Below are 21,629 nucleotides of genomic sequence, written 5' to 3' on the forward strand. Positions count from 1 at the left end.
ACATTCTATACCCTTGTTCATGTTTAACATGGAGTATTGATCCATTAGCTGAGGGAGTACAGTAGACAGTAATCAGCAGGTTTCCTTGCTAATGTTTGACCTGAAGCCACAGCACTTCATGGGGTCCTGAGTCAATGGTGAGGACTCCCACTGTCACTTCCCGCCGCTGCCCACCTAAACTGCAGACTACTGAGCCCCCAACACTGTTGGGTGCCCTGCCCATAGGACAGGACATACCCAGGGACAGTGATGGAGGAGTCTGAGAACTTGGCTGATGAGCATGATTCTATGAGAAGGACTGTCAGGCTGTTGCTTGACTCGTCTGTGGGCAGCTCTTCCAACTTCATACCGATGGAACACCCAAAATTGCGCACACTAACTGTGCCCTAAACACTGACATCTACAAACTTGTGTTTGCACTTGTATTCTGTACCCGTTTAGAAAACACAAAATGTTATTATTTTTGTGACTTTGTATTTGAACCCTTAGGTCTCCGTTCCTCTGCAACCTTCAGCATCTTTCCATTGAGTTTATACTCCCATTGCCTGCTTTTCCTCCAAAAATGCATCACACTCCACCATGTTAAATTGCATCAGTCACCTATCTGCACATTCCATTTACCTGCCCACATATGATTGGTACAAAATGGTAACACAAGATCACAGCTGTGATTCCGCAAACAAGTTGAAAATCTCAGCTTGGTATCAGGAGGCTTCAAGCACTTTTCCATATTTTAATACACAGACCCGAATCAGAAATGGTGTCTGGGGAAAAACAGAGAGAGCTCACAATTGGGCTATGCTCTTGATAGATCCAGTCCCAGACTAGATTTGTTCACAACTGTACTGTCGCAGTTGAAGCTCAAGACTGCTACCTAACAATTTTGTAGATGGTAAAGAAAAACATCGTCGCTTTAAATAGCTGTGTGGTTTACGGTATGTGTGCAAATGCATGTACTTTTAATTAAAGGTCAGGTAAAAAACAGCAACTTATTTATCAGAGACCTCGAGTGCAATTTCCATTTTCACCTCTTACAAAACTGCTGGCATTACGAAACTGTATCAGATCAGTGCACTCAACATTGCTGGCATTGGCCTGATTCAGAAGACTCACTTGCATACCACAACCTGGATTCACCTCTTTCTATGTAAAGGCGTTGTACACCATGTAGCATTGCCATTACCCATTTGAAACCAACCTCTATTAAAAGGAGTGATATTTTAGCTAGTACTGCACTACAATCACCTTATTTTAATTCTACTCTCAACTAAATTAGAAAAACACCTACCTAAAAAGCCCAATTTCACAGCACAGCAACAGCCATGAAAGTGAGCAGTTGATATCACTCCAGCTGATCTGGAAGAAGTGACCAGCTTAGTTGAGAGGTTGTAATGGTGCAATTTTAATTAATAAAAAAATATCATCCAGAGCATGAGAGCGTATGCACTCTCACTAAAAAGAAAAGTTACCTAGCAGTATTCAGTACTTAATCTCTTGGACTTGCTCCTTACAAAAGGTTGGCTATCATTGCAAAGATTTTAACATTTAGCACCAATATAAGCTTTAAATTTGGAAAACGATGCACCAACTTCACCACAGCTACATAAAAACTGCAGAACACACCTTTGATGAGTATTATTAAAAAATAACTTTATAACCAATCACAAAAAAGGAATGCATATTCAATTGAGAGATCATTGCATCTGTTCAGCAAATCAAAACAAATTTTGCCAATAGTCAGAAAAACCTAGATAAAGCACTACCTTGAGCCGAGCAGATTATCCAGCAAAGTCAAGTATTAAATCAACAGAGACATATAAAGCCATTTTGAACTTGGAAACAACGTTTACTTTCATCAGCCTAAAATGACCACTCCTCAGTCAAAATGAAATCAGAAGTTCTAAAGAGCCAATTTAAAATCTTATGTAAAATATTACATTTTGGCAGGAAACACCATTTTTTACCTGTTATATCCATTTTATCTTATTTGGCTAGAATGGCTTTTTTTAAACCCCATCAAATTAAAGTGATACTGCTGAAAATAAAGTAAAAGGAAGTGTTGTATAGGTTTGATTTCCAGACCAACAAATTCAAACAAATTGTCCCTTTACCTTTTGTGGATGTAACTTAAAATATTTATTATACCCTCTATAAAATCAATAATGTGGTAAAGTTTAACAATAGATTTGATATTTTTTTTTTTTATAAAAGAGATTACTCTGTGAAACAATTGAAACTAATCTGAGTGAGTAATCATTCATTATGCCAAATCAGTTTACGAATATAATAAATGGAATGCAGAACTACAGCTCCTGTAATAACCAGTCACACAAAAACGATGATGCTTATTAAAGTCGCTATAAGCCATTCATATTGTAAATGTTGGAATGCCCATTCAAAAAAAATGTTTGCAGATCAGTAAACTAAAAAGCAAGCCAGGAAGAGTACTGTGCGAGGATGCCTAAATGAAGTTGTAGCATTTGACCGTGACCAACTGTATCTACCGTACTGGTTAGTTAACACCCCAAAGGCTTTCTTCTAGTTAAATGGACCCTTGAAACAAATGACGCGGTTACAAATTTGAACCGTGCTGTCAAACAGCAACATTATAAGTTTACAATCTCTATCTTCTTTATAAGAGTAATACTGTTTAACCCTCATGAGCTATGACCCAGAATTCGAAATCCAAAAAGGTTGGCACTGCTGCAAATATATTCATACTGCAGTCACAATCAGGAAAGGATCAGTAACGAAGTGGCTGTGCTGAAGGCAGCAGAGCTCTACAAAGGTGGCTAGCAGCTGACCAGTGGTCGGTTGCAGAAAAAGTCCAGTCTGAAATCACTCCTTATGCAGTTTTCCCGCAGTCTCCTTTTCATCATATGATTCACCAAACTCATTTATTCTGGTTTTGTCCACTGGGTAAAGCCTGCAATGAAAAAAACATTGAATTTCAGAATTAAGAAGGGAAAAAAAAAAAGAGGTAAATGTATCTGGTTATTCTTGTATACCATTTAAAAGGCAGTAATGTATTCACAAAAGAAAGTCCTTGAGACAACTTAATCCCTTTCTTACTCCATTTAAAAAATGTGATTGGAGAAGTTTTGTGCTCATCACTGGTACGAAGGAATGAAATATTGGCCCAGAAATCCCGGTTTCTTCTTCCCGCGGGCGTTTGACTAAAAATGACAGCAGATTCGCACCAACCTTTTGGTCGAATGCTAGCCAGAGATCCCGGAGTCAAGGCCTCCTCTTCTTGCGCAATGGAGCTAGGGGTTGGGACGTGCGCAGGCCTGGAGCTGGAGTCACATGGTTCTGGGCAGCCAATCAGGTATAGTATATTCTCATTCATAATAATGGGAACTCCGTAAATTGGAGTTCCCATTATTATGAATGAGAAACAGCCCCCAAAACACTAATATGCAATAATAAAAGATAGAAAAAATGCACAACATATTTTTATTAATTTAAATTGTTTATGTATATAAAAAAATATATTTTCCCAATTTTTAAAAAGTTTTTTTATTATGGTTTAAAATAAACTTACCGTAGTTGGGAGGGTTTTTGACAATAACATGCATTTTTAAAATTTTATTTTACAATGTTTTTGTGTGTTTTAAAACTCTTGTGCCTGTAAAAGCAGACCATGACAGTTGCTGGGCAAGATATGCGTAAATCCCGCAATCTTGCCCTTGCAAATGTCCTCGCTCCCGATATGCGCGATAGATCTGTCAAGCCAGAAACTTGACAGATCGCAAAAGCCGGTTTCCAGCGCATGCTCGTTGTGCGCTGAAAACCGGCTTTTCCAATGCCTTCCTGGGTCCGTAGAAATTCCGTACGGACCTGGGGAAGCCGGGATTTCTGGGCCATTCTTCCACTTTTTGTTTGTAGTGTCAGCATTCCCAAGCCACGTACTGCCTGGCTGATTCTTCAATAACATGCCTCAAAAAACCTGCAGGGCAGGGCGACATTTTCATCGCTTGTATCAGCTGCTTTTGTGGCTCGAGGGAAATGGCCAATTTACTGCCAAAATATGCTTTTCAGGAAAATAATTGCGAATGCTCAAATCTTTTAGTCGAGATTCTTCCAGCCAGTGGAAAGAAAACAGTTACTTTGGGCTGATTTTAAATTCAGCAAAAGAAAGAATGGGGGTGCAACTTTATATATTCCCTTAGCTTTCTAATTACATTTCTGCTAATATAAAATATAGCACAGTTTAAAAGTTTTATTTTCTCAAATTATTACATTGCAATAATGTAGATTAGAAAGTCTTACCATCTCTGGTACAGGTAAACAAGAAACACTACATCATCTCTGAAGCAAGCTAGTCTGTGTGACGTTGGCATGGTGATGATGAAAGCAAATACATCATCAATAAAGGTATTGAATGCCTGCAACAGAAGATAGGTTGTGGCAATACAAGAGTAACATTATTTCAAGTCAGAATAGTGGGAAAATATTACACAATGCACATTAAATTGTTGAGGCTATCTGATGACAAAACAAGTTGTTGAACCAACATGATGAACATAATGATAAATTACAAGTCTATGCTTTCAATTTTCCAAAGCTAATTAATGATCCCTGCTAGGCTATATCAAGGAGGTGAATATAGAGATCAGTTTTGTGTTCGTGTTTACATTGGGGAGAAGGGTGGTTGAAAAGAAAGGGACTCATCCTGTGCTTTATACACACATTTGGTTACAAAACAAGATAACTGCTTGCTTTCCTGTTTGTCGAAAGATGTTATGATTAAAATATATTCATTAATATATTGATGTCGTTTTCTCTTTTCCATTTATCCAGTAATAGCCTCTCAATCCACTGTGCGTCTAGGCAACTGGTTGACTTGTTCTGTTGATAATCCAAGTCTCGGAAGTGCCACCGTATTCAATGGAAATATAAACTATATAACAGCCATTCCAGAATAGAAATATGTTTTTGGCGACTCATGAGTAAACATTAATATAAATGAATAGAATTGAGCCAACCACTGGGTTGAGAAAATAAAAATGAAAACAGACGTAATACCAGCACTGGAGATGTTTTTGCCAGTGCCACTCGGTGAGGGCTTTTTGACCATTTTTCAATAGAAACATTTTTGGGGAGAAAAAAAGAGCTGTATTTAGATGTTGGATTTTTAAAAAGTCGTGTTTTTCATGCCAAGTGTATTCATACCCATTTTTTTTAATATGCACGGAGACGAAAGGTGGCTAACGAGCAAAGCTTTGATGTTGCCTTCCCAAAGACTATAAATGACAAGGAATTCATTAGCCCTTCTCTGTAATTAGTAAACATCTCACACCAATTATGTTGAGAAGCCATTGACCCTGGCCACTTAGCTGGTGGGGATGTAGGGGGGCGGGGAGGAGAAAGAGAGAAGTCGGGGGACCTGGCAGATTTTTCCCTCTGCCGGTGAGCAAAGAACGATAAAACCAGAGATAGAAAAACCAGCAGACAGCCAATCAGGTTTTCAAACAAATAGCTGTGACGGCAATCTTTGGCTAGGCTCAGAGAAAGAATGCAGAAGGATTGTTCGTTATTTTGTTTAAGTGATGTAAAAGATAAACCATTGATGGAACTCACTAATAGCTTGTCCATTATTTTGTATTAATACTGGAAGATAAGTTGTACTGATTTAACTCTGATCATAATGGTCTCTCTTTTTTCACTTGCTGTGAAATAAAATTGCTTACCAATTTGTATATGACCTCATCTTGGTCCACCATCGAAAAGATTAGAGGCGCACATGTGATAGACATTAATATCCGTTTCAGATCACAAGAGGGCACTATTGTTACACCCCTGGATTACGCTATCATATGGTTAGATATTGGGTCATACGGGCACAACCCAAAGGCAAGATACTCACAGACTGCTTACAGAATCATACAGCATAGAAGCAGGCTATTCGCCCCATCATGCCTTTGCTGGCCCTTTGAAAGAGCTGTCCAATTAGTCCCACTCTCCAGCTCTTCTCCCCATAGCCCTTACATTTTCACTCCTACAATTCCCTTTTGAACATTACTACTGAATCTATTTTCACCACCCTTTCAGGAAATGCATACAAAATTATAACTCGCTGCGTAAAATAGCACTGCTGTACCTGAGAGAATCTCTCAGGCAAGACCTAAAACTTGATCAAGTGTTTTACAGTACTTATGAAAATGTTCAGCTGAAAATATATTATTGTCGCTGAACAACCCAATACACATTTGTTTTAGTAAATCTACTGAAATATTTTATAACAGTATGCATCTTTTCAACCCCTATTTTAATCTCCAAAATTTATTTTTTTTGGATTTGTAAATGGATAAAAATCAACATCCAATCACAACTGCTGGGGTTAATATAAGCCTTCTTGTTAGAAAGTGATGGATGTGGAATCCATACCAATGATTACCCCGCCAGCAAGCTCCAGTTCCCCACCTTGGCTGCACTTTCAGAGGGAAGAGTTGAAGATGATGAATGCCGTCGGACTGAGATAGATCACCCTAGCATACAAAGCTAACAGGGTGGACACTGGCAAAGGTCTGAAAGGAGGTCAGCTAGCCAACTTCTCAATCAGAGAATGGTGCACAATTATTTCTAGTTTAAAAAAAAAAATGATGTTTATAAATTAAATTAGCCAAGTTAATGCTGCAAAATCTTTATAATTAAATACAGGCAACTCTCGATTATCCGGGTCCCTCGGGGATTGGGCTATGCCGGGTAAGCGATTTCTCCGTTAAAGCGAGTTGACATTATAAAGTTAAAACTTCAATGAATAAATACTGTGCAATCAGCTACAAACAGTAACAAGGCAGTTAAGTATGGACATTGCCAGCATGCATGCAGGTGGCCTCGAGGAGGAGATTGTCTAGCTCCGGGGTTCCGGAGCGCGCTGCCTTCCCTGGCCGAAAGAACTCCGAACGCACCGGCCCGATGCCTTCCTGGGCCAAAAGGACTCCGACGTCAGTGGCGGCCGCGAGACAGCAGCTGCAACAGCGTGCATACACACGGAATTTTAAATGCCGTTACAATGGTTTCCCGTTTCATCCGTGTGCGGATAATCGAGAGTTGCCTGTATGTACGAGTCAGAGAGATCTCTGAACTCTCAAAACAAAACAGTAATCTTTGAGAGAATTGCGACTTTTAGTCACATTGATGCAATTTGAGGCTGTATGCAGAATTGCATGACCAGCTATACAGCTATCAGTGTGACACCGGTATTAGCACTAACAGGCATTCTATTGTGCTCATGTACAAAGAGATGTCTCCGTGATCTTTACAAGATGGTAGCTAGCAAACAGGCACTGCCAAAAATTCACCAATAGGTGGTAGATCACAGGTACAGTATACAGGGAATTGTTCGTTCCAATTCATTTGTACGTGTAACACTTGAATCAGTTTAGATTATATAAATAAAATTTAAAATAGCTTACTTTGTACATAAAAGCCTTCCATGGTAAATGTGCCACAGATTTCAGCTGCAAGTAGATGAAAAACATTAATTTGCATATGCCCAAGTTTTTAAAAAAAACATTATTTTGCAGCAAGCAAGTTTCATTCCCATTAGAGACAACGGTAATTAGCTTCCCTGATAGGTTAGAGGTTAAAGATGTTAACTGGTATAGTACTAAGCTACATAGACAAGGAAGCCCCAGTATCTCAGTAGAATGCTGCTGTCAGATACACCTCCCAAGAAGAGGTCAGGGAGAAAACATTTAAAAAATCAGCCAGGATCCCATGCTCGAGTGCAGATGTGTGGACTTCAGTTGGGAACAGGACTGGACTGATTCCCACCATAATTAAATTCCCACGCTGACACGCATTGTCCAAGTTTACACATGAAGAATGGCCGCTTGAGTGAGATACCAGAAGGCTACCAGCGATTGCAGAACTATAACCCAGTACAGCAAAATTCTGAATATCTGTAACTTGCCTTGTTGATGGGTACCTTCAAGTACAAGTTGAACTTAATTGAAAACATCAAATGAGTACTTTACCAACCTTGCCTTATTACACAATCCAGTGTTTTAGAAACATGACATTGCAAGAGCTTAAACTGCAGACTAGATTCAACGGCAAATGCTGTGAAAGTCCAAGACTGATTAAAATTTGTTTACTAAATGTCAAATTACTTTATAGGGGATACAATACTTATTGGGATTGGAAAAACAACCAACCCCAGTCACCACAACGGCAGATGATAGATGAACCTGCCAAATAAGTCATTCAAATTCAAGCATCTTCATCTGGATCAGTCAATGTAGCATGCCTTCACAAAGCTGTATTAAAAAAAAATAACAGTGCCTCTGAGCAAGAATGGAGTTTTTAAAAAATTATTTCCAGGCAGTACTTTAAAGTACTTTCTTCCACCAAATAGTATTGCTTCTCTTTAAGGGTCAAATGTGTGGAGATAGTAAACACCATGCCAAAACAAAATAAATACTGCCCATCAGTATTCTGAATTTGAATCTTCCAGTGTCTCTAATTTGATAAACATGTGTACTACATGCAACTGTAATGCCACACAAACTGTTTTGTGGTTTTCAAGTCCAACACAAAACCACTTACTTTTATTATATTACTAAAATTACCCCAATATTTGTATCTTAGAACATGCTCAATATTTACACATTTCACTGACATGGATTCACTAAAGGGATTGGAGGACTAGTGTTGCAGTTTCCCAGCATCATAATTTCTAAATCAATACAAATTTCAAGTGTGGATGTACAAGGACACTTTTAAAAAATATATATATTTGGTGTACTAAAAGTTTCAAAAAAATTGCTTCCTGCCTCTTGTTGGGATTGAGCTCCAATAGTGCCAGCGGCCCTCTGGTACTTTGTCTGGATCATTCTTCATGTGTAACTTATGCTGAGAGTCCTGACAGGCTATTGTGACTGAGAATCACAGTCAAGCCTGATCCTTTCCACATCAATGTTATCATCATCATAGGCAGTCCCTTGGAATCGAGGAAGACTTGCTTCCACTCTTAAAATTAGTCCTTAGGTGGCTGAAGAATCCATTACGAGAACCACAGTCTCTGCCACAAGTGGGACAGATAGTCGTTGAGGGAAGGGGTGGGTGGAACAGGTTTGCCGCACGCTCTTTCTGCTGCCTGCGCTTGATTTCTGCATGCTTTCGCTGAGGAGACTGGAGGTGCTCAGTATCCTCCCGGATGCACTTCCTCCACTTAGGGCGGTCTTTGGCCAGGGACTACAGAGGTCAGTGGGGATGTCGCACTTTATCAGGGAGGCTTTGAGGGTGTCCTTGTAATGTTTCTGCTGCCAATCTTTGGCTCGTTTGCTAACACATGCAGTTTCCACCACAGTTCACTACATATTGATCTTGAATGGGTACCCACAATGTTTGCACCCCCCCCCCCCCCCACTGCTGCTACAGCTGAAATAAGCTAATGGTACAGAGCCAGGGTGGCCACTTGTTTTTTTTATGACACCACTCTCCCAACATGGTAAAGTTTCCCTGAAGACTCAATTGATAAATCTAATAGATGATCCGATATGTGATGCCAGGTGCTGGTTCATACCTATGGTTCCTTGATCGGAGTTCTGGCTTTCCCACAGGATTAAAAAAAAAAGACAAAAGGAGTGCGGGTGGGCAAGGCACCCAAAACCACAGTCTCACACTTCTAAAAACCAGCCTGCCCACTCAAAGAAACAGCATGCATTTGTGACCACCAAAAGAGACGGGGAGAATATAATCCACAATTAATACGGGAAGGGGAGGAACAAAAGATGCAAATACTACAAAATGGCATCTGGATCATTCCACTTCCAATTAAGACCAGTTGATTTCTCCTAATTATAGCTACAACACAGGCAGGATTAATTGTCTCATCACTAACCTTATAATTAACGAACAGTTGAGGCAACATAAAGAGGAATCCAAAAGCATAGACACCTGCAACAACCACAAGGTCATTTTAATGGGCATGCATTAAAAACAAGCATGTAGCAAATATATAAATGACTGGATCTTTAAAAAAAAACTTTAAAAAAAGTTAGAAAACAATCTATGAGAGGCACTTACCATTTACTAAACTGTTTATTAACCAGGAGTACCAACTGAAAAGATATGAAATATTGTAAATGCAATGCATTACAGATAACTTATTCTTGAAGATTGAAAAATAAATTAAGCTCGACTCGAGGGCCATTAATAATTACCTTTTGTACTTCATATTTAATAAGGAGTATACAGCTCCACCAAAACAAAGTGGATAAAGTACATAGGACAAGTATTTCATTGCCTAAATAGAGAGGGAGCAAAATCCACATCATCAGAACAGGTTTAGGACAGACAGAGATAATCACATCCACTACAAATTATGAAAACGAACATTCATTTCTTAAAAACTGCATGAAATTCTTAAATATTTCACTTTTTGTTTTATTTAGATTCGGTTAGCAGTCTTCCTTACACTAGTCAACTTGAGCTTACATGGGTATATACAATATGCATTATTCCAAAGTATAGCTGGTGAGGCCCAAGGTCAATTACCCATATAATTTCAATGGATTATATTATATTTATTTTCTTAAACAACCATGCCAAGCACATGCAACGAGCCAAATACCTGAGTATCATATTCTTCAGTCTTTTTTTCAGATTCATCAAATGTTCCAAACTGCAAATAGGAGATACAAAGTAATCTATTTTACTGTTCAGCTAAATTTATATTCGTCACAGGCAACGTGTAAGCGTACATAAAGAGGAATGCCCTGGTATAGGCAGAGTTATCTTATTTCAATTTGGGCAGTGCATGACAAAATATGGCCACAGCTTCCTGAGGCTTGAGAGGAGAAGAGTCAACATAAATTCCTGCTATCCAATAGGCCTTGCCCAAATGTCCGCTTGGAGAATTGGTGAGGAAAAGACTGGGTTCAGCCAAATTCTTCTAGCCAAACCCCCCACTCCCTTGGCTCCTCTCTGCCCTAGCTCTGATCTCGCAATCGGTCTAGTTTCTCCCCGATCTCCACTTGCTCATCTCTCCATGAGGTTCACCTGCTGCTTCCTTGACCACATTCCACTAAACTGTTGAGCACCCAACTTCTTATCCTGGGGTCCATGCAAGCTGACATTGTAAATAGTTCACTCTTCTCGAGTATTGCCCCTGCCCATTTCAAACCGTCATCATTACCCCACGCCAAATAAACCCACCCTGGACTCCTGTGTCTTTGGAAACTACCACCCCATCTCTAATCTAACTTTCTTCAACGTCCTTGACGTGTGGTCACTTCCCAAATCTGTGTCCAACTTTCCTGCAACTCCCAATATGAAGCTTTCCAATCAGGTTTCCACTCCAGCTACAACACTAAAACAACCCTAACCAAAGTCACAAATGACATCCTCCACAATTGTGGCCATGGAGCATTTATCCCTCCTTGTTCTCTTCATCCTTCTCGACTTCTCTTGTCTCTGCCATGGTCAGCCACACCATTACTCTCCCAACTCCTCTCCTTCATTATCCAGCTCAGTAGCGATGCCCTTCTATGATTCCACTTTTACCTATTTAATCATAGCTAGAGCATCTTCAGCAATGGCTTCTCTTCTCATCTCTGCACTGTTACCTCTGGAGTGCTGTAAGGATCTATCCATAGCTCGCCCCATCTCATTTACATGTCACCTCTTAGTAAAATCATCCAGACACAGGGTCAGGTTCCACATGTATGCTGACAACGCCTAGATCTACATCTCCACCAACTTGCTCGGGCCCTGCCTGTGAATTGTTTGACTGTTTGTCTGAAATCCTGTCTTGGATGAACCACAATTTCTGATGGGTATTGGGAAGACTGAAGCCATTGTCTTTGGGCCCCGTCACAAACTCCATACCCCTACCATCAGATGTAGCCCCTCCCTGGCCATTGTCTCAAGCTAAACCAAACTGATCAAAACCTTGATTAGACACGGAGATGAGTTTCAGAACCCATATCTGCTCCATCACAAAGACTGCCTTCTCGAACATTGGCCACCTCCAATCCTGCATCAGCCTATCGTCCAAAACACCCATTTAGGCCTTTGTCACTTCCAGACTATTCCAATGCTCCCTTGGCTGGCGTGCCATCCTCCACAAACTTCAGCTCATTCAAAACGCTGCTGCCCATATCCCAGACCCCTCACCTATGTCCTCACTCATCTAGATTTGCTGCCAGTCCCTCAACACTTCCAATTTAAAATTCTCACCAGTGTTGAAATGCACTCATGATATTGCCCTTCCACATCTCTAGAACCACTTCCAACCCTATAACTTGCCCCCAAACTCTCCACTCCTCTGGCATCTCTTTCACTCCCCCCTTCTTTTGCCCCACCATTGACGGCCATGCCTTCAGCCACCAAGGCCCCCTGCTCTGGAACTACTTCCCCACACAAACACCTCTGCCTCTCCACCTACATTTTCTCCTGTAAGACTCCCCTTAAAACCTTCCTCTCTGGCCAAGAATTTTGTCACCATAATATCTCCTTCGTTGGCTCGGCGTCCATTTGTGTCTGATCCCATCTCCATGAAGTGCCATTGGACACCTTTTCCATATTAAGGTGGTGCTGCATAAATTAAAACTGTTTACATAGTGCTTGATTCATGTCAAGATGTCCCGAAGTGCTTCACAGCTAATGAAGTACTTTTGAAGAGCAGTCACTATTGTAATTTAGGGAAAGCAGCAGCCAATTTCCACATAACAAAGTCCCACAAACACTAATGACTAGAGATTATATTTGGGGGCTAAATTTTAGCCAGGACTGGAGAACTCCCCTGCTCTCCTGTGTGCAGTGCCATGGGACCAGACTGCAGACAGGGTTTGGTTTAACGGCTCATCCAAAAGACGGCACCTCTGACACTGTAGCATTCCTTCATTCCTACAGTGAAGTGTCAGCCTAGATAATGTGCTCAAGTGTCTGGAGTGGGGTTGAACTCATGGCCTCTGATTCAGAGTCAAGATTGGAAGCACTGAGCAACTGGACTCAATATTCACCCCCCTCCCCCAATGTGATTGCACCCAGAAACCTGCACGAAAGGATGTAACAAACAGTGTGGATAAAGGGGATCCAGTGGATGTGGTGTATTTGGACTTCCAGAATGCATTTGACAAGGTGCCACATAAAAGGTTACTGCACAAGATAAAAGTTCACGGGGTTGGGGGTAATATATTAGCATGGATAGAGGATTGGCTAACTAACAGAGAACAGAGAGTTGGTATAAATGGTTCATTCTCTGGTTGGCAACCAGTAACTAGTGGGGTGCCGCAAGGATCAGTGCTGAGACCCCAACTATTTACAATCTATAGTAACGACTTGGAAGAAGGGTCTGAGTGTAACGTAGCCAAGTTTGCTGATGATACAAAGTGGGAGGAAAAGCAATGTGTGAGGAGGACACAAAAAATCTGCAAAAGGACATAGACAGGCTGTGAGTGGGCAAAAATTTGGCAGATGGAGTATAATGTTGGAAAGTGTGAGGTCATGCTCTTTGATTTTTTTTCTGCCAAAGTGCAAGTTATTATTTAAATGGAGAAAGATTGCAAAGTGCTGTAGTACAGTGGGACCTGGGAGTACTTGCGCATGAAACACAAAAGGATAGTATGCAGGTACAGCAGGTGATCAGGAAGGCCAATGGAATCTTGGCCTTTATTGCAAAGGGGATGAAGTGCAAAAGCAGAAAAGTCTTGCTACAGCTATATAAAGGTATTAGTGAGGCCACACCTGGAATACTGCGTGCAGTTTTGGTTTCCATATTTACGAAAGGATATACTTGCTTTGAAGGCAGAGAAGGTTCATTAGGTTGATTCCGGGGATGAGGGGGTTGACTTATGAGGAAAAGTGGAGTAGGTTGGGTATCTACTCATTGGAATTCAGAAGAATGAGAGGTGATCTTATCGAAACATATAAAATTTTGAGGGGGCTTGACAGGGTGGATGCAGTGAGGATGTTTCCACTGATGTGGGAGACTAGAACTAGAGGACATGATCTTAGAATAAGGGGCCGCCCATTTAGAACTGAGATGAGGAGAAATTTCTTCTGAGGGTTGTAAATCTGTGGAATTCGCTGCCTCAGAGAGCTGTGGAAGTTGGGACATTGAATAAATTTAAGACAGAAATAGACAGTTTCTTGAACGATAAGGGGTTACGGGGAGTGGGCGGGGAAGTGGAGTTGAATCCATGATCGGATCGGCCATGATCTTATTGAATGGCAGAGCAGGCTCGAGGGCCCATATAGCCTACTCCTGTTCCTATTTCTTATGTAATACCCAGATACATTTTAAGCTGATGTTTGCAGCTAGTGAACGGTTTACATTCCAATGCACCTTTTGCTTATAAAATCGACAGCTCTTTCATATGAAAAGTCCTATGTGTTTTTGTCTGAGGAACGAAAGAACATTAGGTATGCAGTATTTTACTTCGTACAGTACTGGTAGATGGCACAAGCATGCAGCAGAAAATTATGTACTTGCAAGTGATTTTTAAATTATTTGTTCTTCGAACACAGGCGACGCTGGTAAGGATGCATTTATTGCCCATCCCTAGCTGGTTTGAGGTGGTGGAGGACATTATTCAACTGCTGCAGCCCTCATGCTGCTCCCACAATAGTGCTGGACAGGGAATTCCATAAACTGACCCGGTGATTATATGTCCACGTCAGGATGGTGTGTGATTTGCTGAGCAGTTTGGTGGTCACAGGGGAGGGAGGCACTAAGTAACATGCGAGTACATCCTGTGGAATGTACATATTACAGCCATCCTAGCTTAATGGTGATCAAGGGGTGAGGGACGTGCCAGGCTACAAACTGTGGTGGTTTCTGCTGTCGATAACCCTCAGTGCCGCATGAATGCCGAGCTTTGCTTCGTCTGTCCAAATTAGCTATGGAGGATGACCGAGGTGGGGACATGGCTTTATTTATTTATTATTTTTTTTTATACAAGGACTGTGCAGTGGCTGCTTCTACTAATGCTATCATGGACTCGTAGGTTGGCAAGGACGATAATTTGCAAACTTTAATGCTTATTTCTCAACTTGCCAGGGGACAGGTGGGCATGAAACTCATTAAAAGGTGTCAGCCATGGCTCAGTTGGTAGCACCCTTCTGAGTCAGAAGGTTGTGGGTTCAAGTCCCACTCCAGGGATTTGAGCACAAAAATCTAGGTTGACACTTCAGTGCAGTGCTGAGGGAGTGCTGCACTGTCAGATGTGCAGTCTTTCGGATGAGAAGTTAAACCCCGTCTGTTCTCTCAGGTGGATGTAAAAGATCTATTGCGAAGAGGAGCAAGCGTGTTAATCCCTTGTGTCCTAGCCAATATTTATCCCTCAAGCAACATCACAGATTGTCCAGTCATTATCACATTGCTGCTTGCGGGAGCTTGCTGTGCACAAATTGGCTGCTGCCATTCCTACATTAAAACAGTGACTACACTTCAAAAAACACACTTCATTGGCTGTAAAGTGCTTTGGGACGTCCGGTGGTCGTGAAAGGCGCTATATAAATGCAAGTCCGCTCTGTTGTGTTTCTAACCCAGTTCCATAACCATTAGACTACCATATCTTAGTAGTTAAGATACTAGACCAGCAAGTTTTAGTGATGGCTTTAAAATAACAAAAAACACATGGAATGGCAAACATGTCTGGAACAACACTGTAGGTTAAACGCTTAACTCTCTAACATTTGAAGAACTTGGCATACCTCACAACTTAAAAGCTAGCCCATGCGAACTAAAATCAAACTAAAATCAGTACGCAGTGAACATAAATTAAAGTCATGCCCACTGCATAGGTAAATATACATTCCAATTTTCTTTTCATACTTCACCTGAAATATTGGTCTTAAGCCATGCCATTTCACGGTCATCTTAAAGGCTTTCTTAACTTTCCAGACCTGCAGTATAAATGAGCAGACAACTAAATTACTTTATATTTACATGCAAACTAAAATCAAACACTGAAGAAAGTCTCAGAATAAAAAAGGTATTCAAATATTTTAAGCTCTTTAAAAGTTGATCCAATACCCAAGAGTAGATGCAGAAATTGTGTGTAATTTAAGATTTTTACTTTACCTCTATGATTGCACCAATGCCAGCTGGAATAAGGACTAGTAAGCTGGTTTGCTCATCCAAAAGGAAAAGAAATACCACAATAGTACTAAAGCATCGCCAAAGCACTGCAGGAAAGAGAACCAGAGGAAGAAAAAGTTACATTCTACTAATCATTTCCTTATTGATTTTCCCTCAAGTTAAATTACAGGCTAGCATCAAACGGTCAAATATTTAAATAGCTGCGTGGTTATGTTCAAGCTATAAAAGAGCATGCTAAGACAAGGACTATAATAAGGTTTTAATTTTTTTTAATGTCCAATTTTCTCTCCTTAATTCTTGTTTTCTGAAGGCAGTAGTCTTACAGTTCTGAGCTTAAGCAGCCAGCAGTCTAGAGATCATAAAAACCAACTGATGCTGCTGTTCCCTCTCAGATTCGCGAACTCGATACAGATCAGAAATTGAATCTGGATCTTTCCTATTCTGTATGCAAGGCAACTATTCTATCAGATAGCGTTACAGTCCCCGCTGCTTACAGCGGGCCGTTCGTGACTAAGCAACGATGCAAACTGGCTCAGGATTTGACAAATTTGGTTAGTGAAGTAAAATACCGCCAGATTTGGTGGAATATATATTTTTTCATGTGATTTTAAATGTTATTAACACTACCACTGATATATATAGTTAGTTGCCCTTGAGTGACGGATGAGCTGAATTTTAATATGCGAAAAGGAGATGCGTTTTAATTCACATACGAAAAAATATATATTCCACCAAGTCTGGCAGTATTTTACCTCACTAAGCAAATTTGTCAAATCCTGAGCCAGTTTGCATCGTTGCTTAGTCGGTGAAAAAAAACACCAGGAGAGATTCAGAACAAATTTCATATCTAGTAACACACAGTACTGGTTGAGCAGCAGTGATCTAATCTGACAGTTACGGTACTAACAAACTGCTGAGGTTCCACTACCACTGTTTACAGTATCACCAACTCTTGCAGTCTTGTCATTCACTACCTCTGACCTACTATCTCCTGTGCTGTGGATTGCAGCAATGGAACAATTCTCTGTGATACTAAATCTGCATTTTAAATTGTAGAAGAAATGGAAGCCCAAGGGAAGTGAAATCTGCGAACTAGTGGGTAAACACAGCTGTTTCTGCCCAAAATAAGCGGAGCACTTAAGACGCTATAACCAGCAACTTTGAAATTGACATTAATGCAAAATTAAATGGTTACCGTTTTTTGGTCGATAAACTAGACTGCCTGTTTTAAACATGAATGTTTTAAATGGCAGGGACCATACTACAACATAGGTTATGTAAAAATAATCTGTACACCTATTAAAGTGCATTTCTATCACATTTTGCTGATCAAGTGGAAATGGCTACACAATCCCAGTATTGGCTATGCAAACAGCACATTTATAAACTTGTTAAAACGAATGCACAGAAAAAAAGTGGGATAATTTTGTTTTAAAAATATAAACACATTTTTTTAACAGTTTGCTTATTAAAAAGGAGCCTGTGTTAGTTTTGCAGCTTGTTGTTAAGATGGATTTCAGGAGCTCCAAGATTATCACAACCAGTCTGTCCTGGAAACAAAGCATTCAATCAACAGCGCAAGCTAAAATGGGATGTCTAGGGGCAATAAAGCGAAACAAGTGGGCACTATACAAAGCAAGCCGGTGGTCATTGCTGCCGTAACATTGTTTTTGTGATGTCAGTACAGCAGTTGTTGCCGGTCTATACACTGTTCATTAAACTGCATTTATCACTTACCCGCTTTAGTGGACATGCCAACCATGTTTTTCTTTCGCCTCCAAAAGGTAATGTCATTTTTAAAAGCTAAGAAATCAAACAGGAGCTGCACAGAAAAAGCAAATAGATATTTAATGTAAGACTGCAACAGTAACTTGCATTTATGCAACAACAACTTGTATTTATATAGCACCTTTAATGTGTTAAAAGGTCCCAAGGCGCTTCAAGGAGTATTATGAAACAAAAAATTTGACACCAAACCACATAAGGAGAAATTAGGGCAGGTGACTAAAAGCTTGGTCAAAGAGGTAGGTTTTAAGAAGCGTCTCAGCAACTTTAATGTCGGAAAATATCTCAAAAGTGTTTCACAAGAGGGACTGGACACTGCAGAAGCTCAAGAGGCAATCTAGGGTGGGTAACTGAAGGCACAGTTGAAGGACTATCTCAAAACATAATCCATGCTTGTGAATCCTGCGTTTTTTTCTCTCAAGTTAGATGGCGGGTGGTTCAATTCCATGTTACTGCACTGCTTCAAATTTAATTTTACGAAAATGTTGAACGTGGGAGGCATGAGCACCCCATACAGGATTATGCCCGTGATTTGCCATGCCTAGAAATCCCAATCTCAACCAACCATAGCACCTGTGGCATGGAGAATGCTTTCAAAAGTTTATAAGCTCGTTTGTTCATAATCATACAGGCACTCATCAACCAATAAGTACACATGAATTAATGCTTATATAAACATATTTTGCTTTGAAAACAACATTAAATGAACTACTTTTATAGTTTGTATAGTTTTGAATACGGCCCAGGAACATTTTATAGATCTTAAAGGCAAAACCAGTAAATAAAAAAAAATTGAGAGAGTCAGCTGCTGTTGGTCCTAATTTTAAAATCTAGCCTGCAGAATTATCGAAGACCAGCATTAAAAAAAATTGTCTCCCTCACTCCCCCATAAAACACTTATTTTATGCACATTGGCTTCTTGAATTGGACAAAAGACACTACGTTCCACAAAACACCCCAATGAAACAACTCTTAGCGATGGATTTGGCTCACAGTCACTAGGAAGTCTCCCCTAGTCCAAGCATATTAAACAATAGACAGAATGACACCCAAGAGAATAAAGCTCCTGTTTTAGCTAGAACTTACATGGAATGCTGCAACAAAGAAGGTTAAAGCTAAGAAGTAGAGGTTGGTGTCCACAAAGATCCCCTTTACTTCATCAACATCTTTTTCAGTGAAACCTAAAATGCACACCGTGGAAAGAGCAATTAAAAAATAAAATCAGATTAACAAACTGAATTTTTGGATAAACAATATTCCTTCCTATAATGCTACTTCTGGGGGTAAAGTGCAGAAATAATACCGGCAACTAATTCAGAATTCAAAATAATGAGCACCATTATAACTCGTGTAAAATAATTCAACAGCTGGGTCTTCTTTCGATGAGCTGGCGTAGGTGTGAACAGATTTCCTGTACTGAAGGAGGAAGTGCCTCCAGCAAGAAATAATTGCAGACAATTATATCACTACATCCAAAGCAACAAAATCAGAAGTGATCGGTGTAATTTTTGACATTTCACGTGTACACTTCGATGTCATTCACAAAACAATTACGAACGGCATTAAGTCAAGTTTCTTTTAGTGAAAAGTAAATTTAGAACATCTCAGAAAAACTTATTTACTCAGAATGCCAAGTGTTCAACAGGATCACAGAAGCAAAGTGAGTATTGCGATTATTTAAAATATGATTGGATGGAATGTCGAGAGTTGATGCACATAAAGGATGAGCTTCCACGACTAAATGGCCCTTTCTTATTCCAAACTCAACCTATTTTCTTAACCCACGGTGAATTGAGGTACAAGGGATGTGATAAATGTAGCAATCAAATGGAAGGTTACAACAGTATTCTAGTGTTTGCAGGGCTTGCAAGACAATAAGATTTTAATTAAAAGCATAACTGAAACAGTTCATTGGATTTCACTGACTACAATAACATCCTTAGAAATACTGCCAAAATTACTGATGTGTTCATCTGTCCCTACTGTACAGTTCAGTAATAAAATTCTCCAACTCTGAAATATCGGCTAGCTCCAAACCAGGTCCCAGTGGTATGGCCTACAGCACAAAGATTCCCAAAATACAGCTCCTAAAATCAGCTAACATAAACGATGCGGCACAGGATAATTGAAGTGGGAAATGAAAATGCAAAACTAGTACAGTACAGAAAAATGGTGCTCCTCGGAGACTGCAACAACAATATGCCTCAACACCAGAGTTGAAGAAGTTTTTCTCCGTGCGATTGAATATTTACATGGCTACCCAAAATGGAAGAGGAATTCCATTCCCCAATACGGACATTCCTCAATTTGAGGACAAAAGGGACATTTTTTTTTTTTTAAAAAGGAGAGATTAACTGATCATTTTCACGGACACAGAGCATACCAAACCGTTGTAAGGAAAAGACAGCCTCTTGCATGTGGGTCCAAAACCGTAGTTTCCCAAGTGATATAGCATCATAACAGATCGTAAGAGGTAATGTAATCGATGTAGCATTTATAATCTGCAATAGAAAGTTTGGAAATATTAGACAACAGAGAGCAAATTGTTCTGAAAAATGCAAATGCATTGAAGTATTGAAAGAGTTCAGTTCAAGGGAAGCATGAATGCAATTTTGCACGAAAATGTCAAATTTACAGCCATTTTCTGATTGAAATCCAGCAGAATTTCACAAAACACGCTCATACATAAAAATCTCAAACAGCCAGTCTAACCCAATCATTACTTCCCTCTGTCGATTAGTAGTACTGGGTGTAATTTACTAGGCCTCCGAGTTGCCATGCTATATTGGCGGCTAATATTGCTTCATTTTGAGGTTTGCCATTCACCCACATAGTGAGTGGACCAGACACTACTCTGCAAATCAAAATGCATCAGTTCTTGGAAATATCATAGCCAGCAAACTGGAGCACCAATGCTTTGTATCACAGATTGGTAAACTGGGAATTTGCCTCTATGATTTCCCACAAGATGAGTTACAGATTTCAAACAACATATTATGGGGACGCCAGATGCTCCTACACTAGCTGAGAGAACTTGAGGAACTCTTTGGCACTTCCCTGTGGGTAGTTAGAGAGCAGTAGACCAGTAGAGCAGGCATGGTGAGGATCAGGGAAGAATAGTTGAAAAAAAGAGTTTTAAAAATATTGCCGCAAGACTAAATTTGGCAGTGACTGAACATGGAACGAAGCATAGCCATACAGTCATGTGTTGTGACAAGGGTTTTTCCAGTTACAAGAAAAAGGAACTCACCCGCAAATCTCTTACTCGATTGCTTAGCTCATCAACAAACAATATAGGAAGATACTGCACACTTTTTCCATGCTGCATCCTAAGATACCAAAGAAACGAAGAACATAAGAAATAGGAATCGGAGTAGGCCATTTGGCCCTTCGAGTCTTCTCCGCCATTCATCAAGATCATGGCTAATCTTCTACCTCAACTCCATCTTCCTGCACTATCCCCATATCCCTTAATTCCCTTTGTTACCAACAGCTTATCGATCTCTGCCTTGAATATACTCAACGACTGAGCATACACAGCTCTCTGGTGTAGAGAATTCTGAAGATTCACACCCTTTGAGTGAAGAAATTTCTCCTCATCTCAGTCCTAAATGGCCTACCCCTTATTCTGTGACCTTGTGTTCTAGATTCCCCAGCCAGGGTAAACATTTTCCTGGCATAGAAATAGAAACTAGGTGCAGGTGCAGTAGGCGGCCATTCGGCCCTTCGAACCTGCACCACCATTCAATATGATCATGGCTGATCATGCAACTTCAGTACCCCA

General features: G+C 40.2%; 1 protein-coding gene across 1 annotated transcript in view; it reads right to left on the minus strand.

Annotated features, from left to right (window-relative positions):
* Nucleotides 1-1,378: 1,378 nt before the first annotated feature.
* The window catches only part of clptm1l (CLPTM1 like), a 38,460-nt gene continuing 18,209 nt past the window's right edge, over nucleotides 1,379-21,629 (minus strand). Inside the window, exons 5-17 of the mRNA XM_070880409.1 lie at nucleotides 21,096-21,174; nucleotides 20,229-20,346; nucleotides 18,932-19,026; nucleotides 17,798-17,882; nucleotides 16,043-16,146; nucleotides 15,799-15,864; nucleotides 10,586-10,636; nucleotides 10,176-10,258; nucleotides 10,039-10,073; nucleotides 9,854-9,909; nucleotides 7,422-7,466; nucleotides 4,273-4,388; nucleotides 1,379-2,926 (exon numbers count right to left, since the gene is read on the minus strand). Of these exons, the coding sequence (XP_070736510.1) occupies nucleotides 2,839-2,926; nucleotides 4,273-4,388; nucleotides 7,422-7,466; nucleotides 9,854-9,909; nucleotides 10,039-10,073; nucleotides 10,176-10,258; nucleotides 10,586-10,636; nucleotides 15,799-15,864; nucleotides 16,043-16,146; nucleotides 17,798-17,882; nucleotides 18,932-19,026; nucleotides 20,229-20,346; nucleotides 21,096-21,174 (1,021 nt within the window). The 3' untranslated portion in view covers nucleotides 1,379-2,838. The remainder of the gene's footprint in view (nucleotides 2,927-4,272; nucleotides 4,389-7,421; nucleotides 7,467-9,853; nucleotides 9,910-10,038; nucleotides 10,074-10,175; nucleotides 10,259-10,585; nucleotides 10,637-15,798; nucleotides 15,865-16,042; nucleotides 16,147-17,797; nucleotides 17,883-18,931; nucleotides 19,027-20,228; nucleotides 20,347-21,095; nucleotides 21,175-21,629) is intronic.

This window comes from Pristiophorus japonicus, chromosome 5, assembly GCF_044704955.1.
Source record: "Pristiophorus japonicus isolate sPriJap1 chromosome 5, sPriJap1.hap1, whole genome shotgun sequence".
NCBI classification, from domain to species: Eukaryota; Metazoa; Chordata; class Chondrichthyes; family Pristiophoridae; genus Pristiophorus; species Pristiophorus japonicus.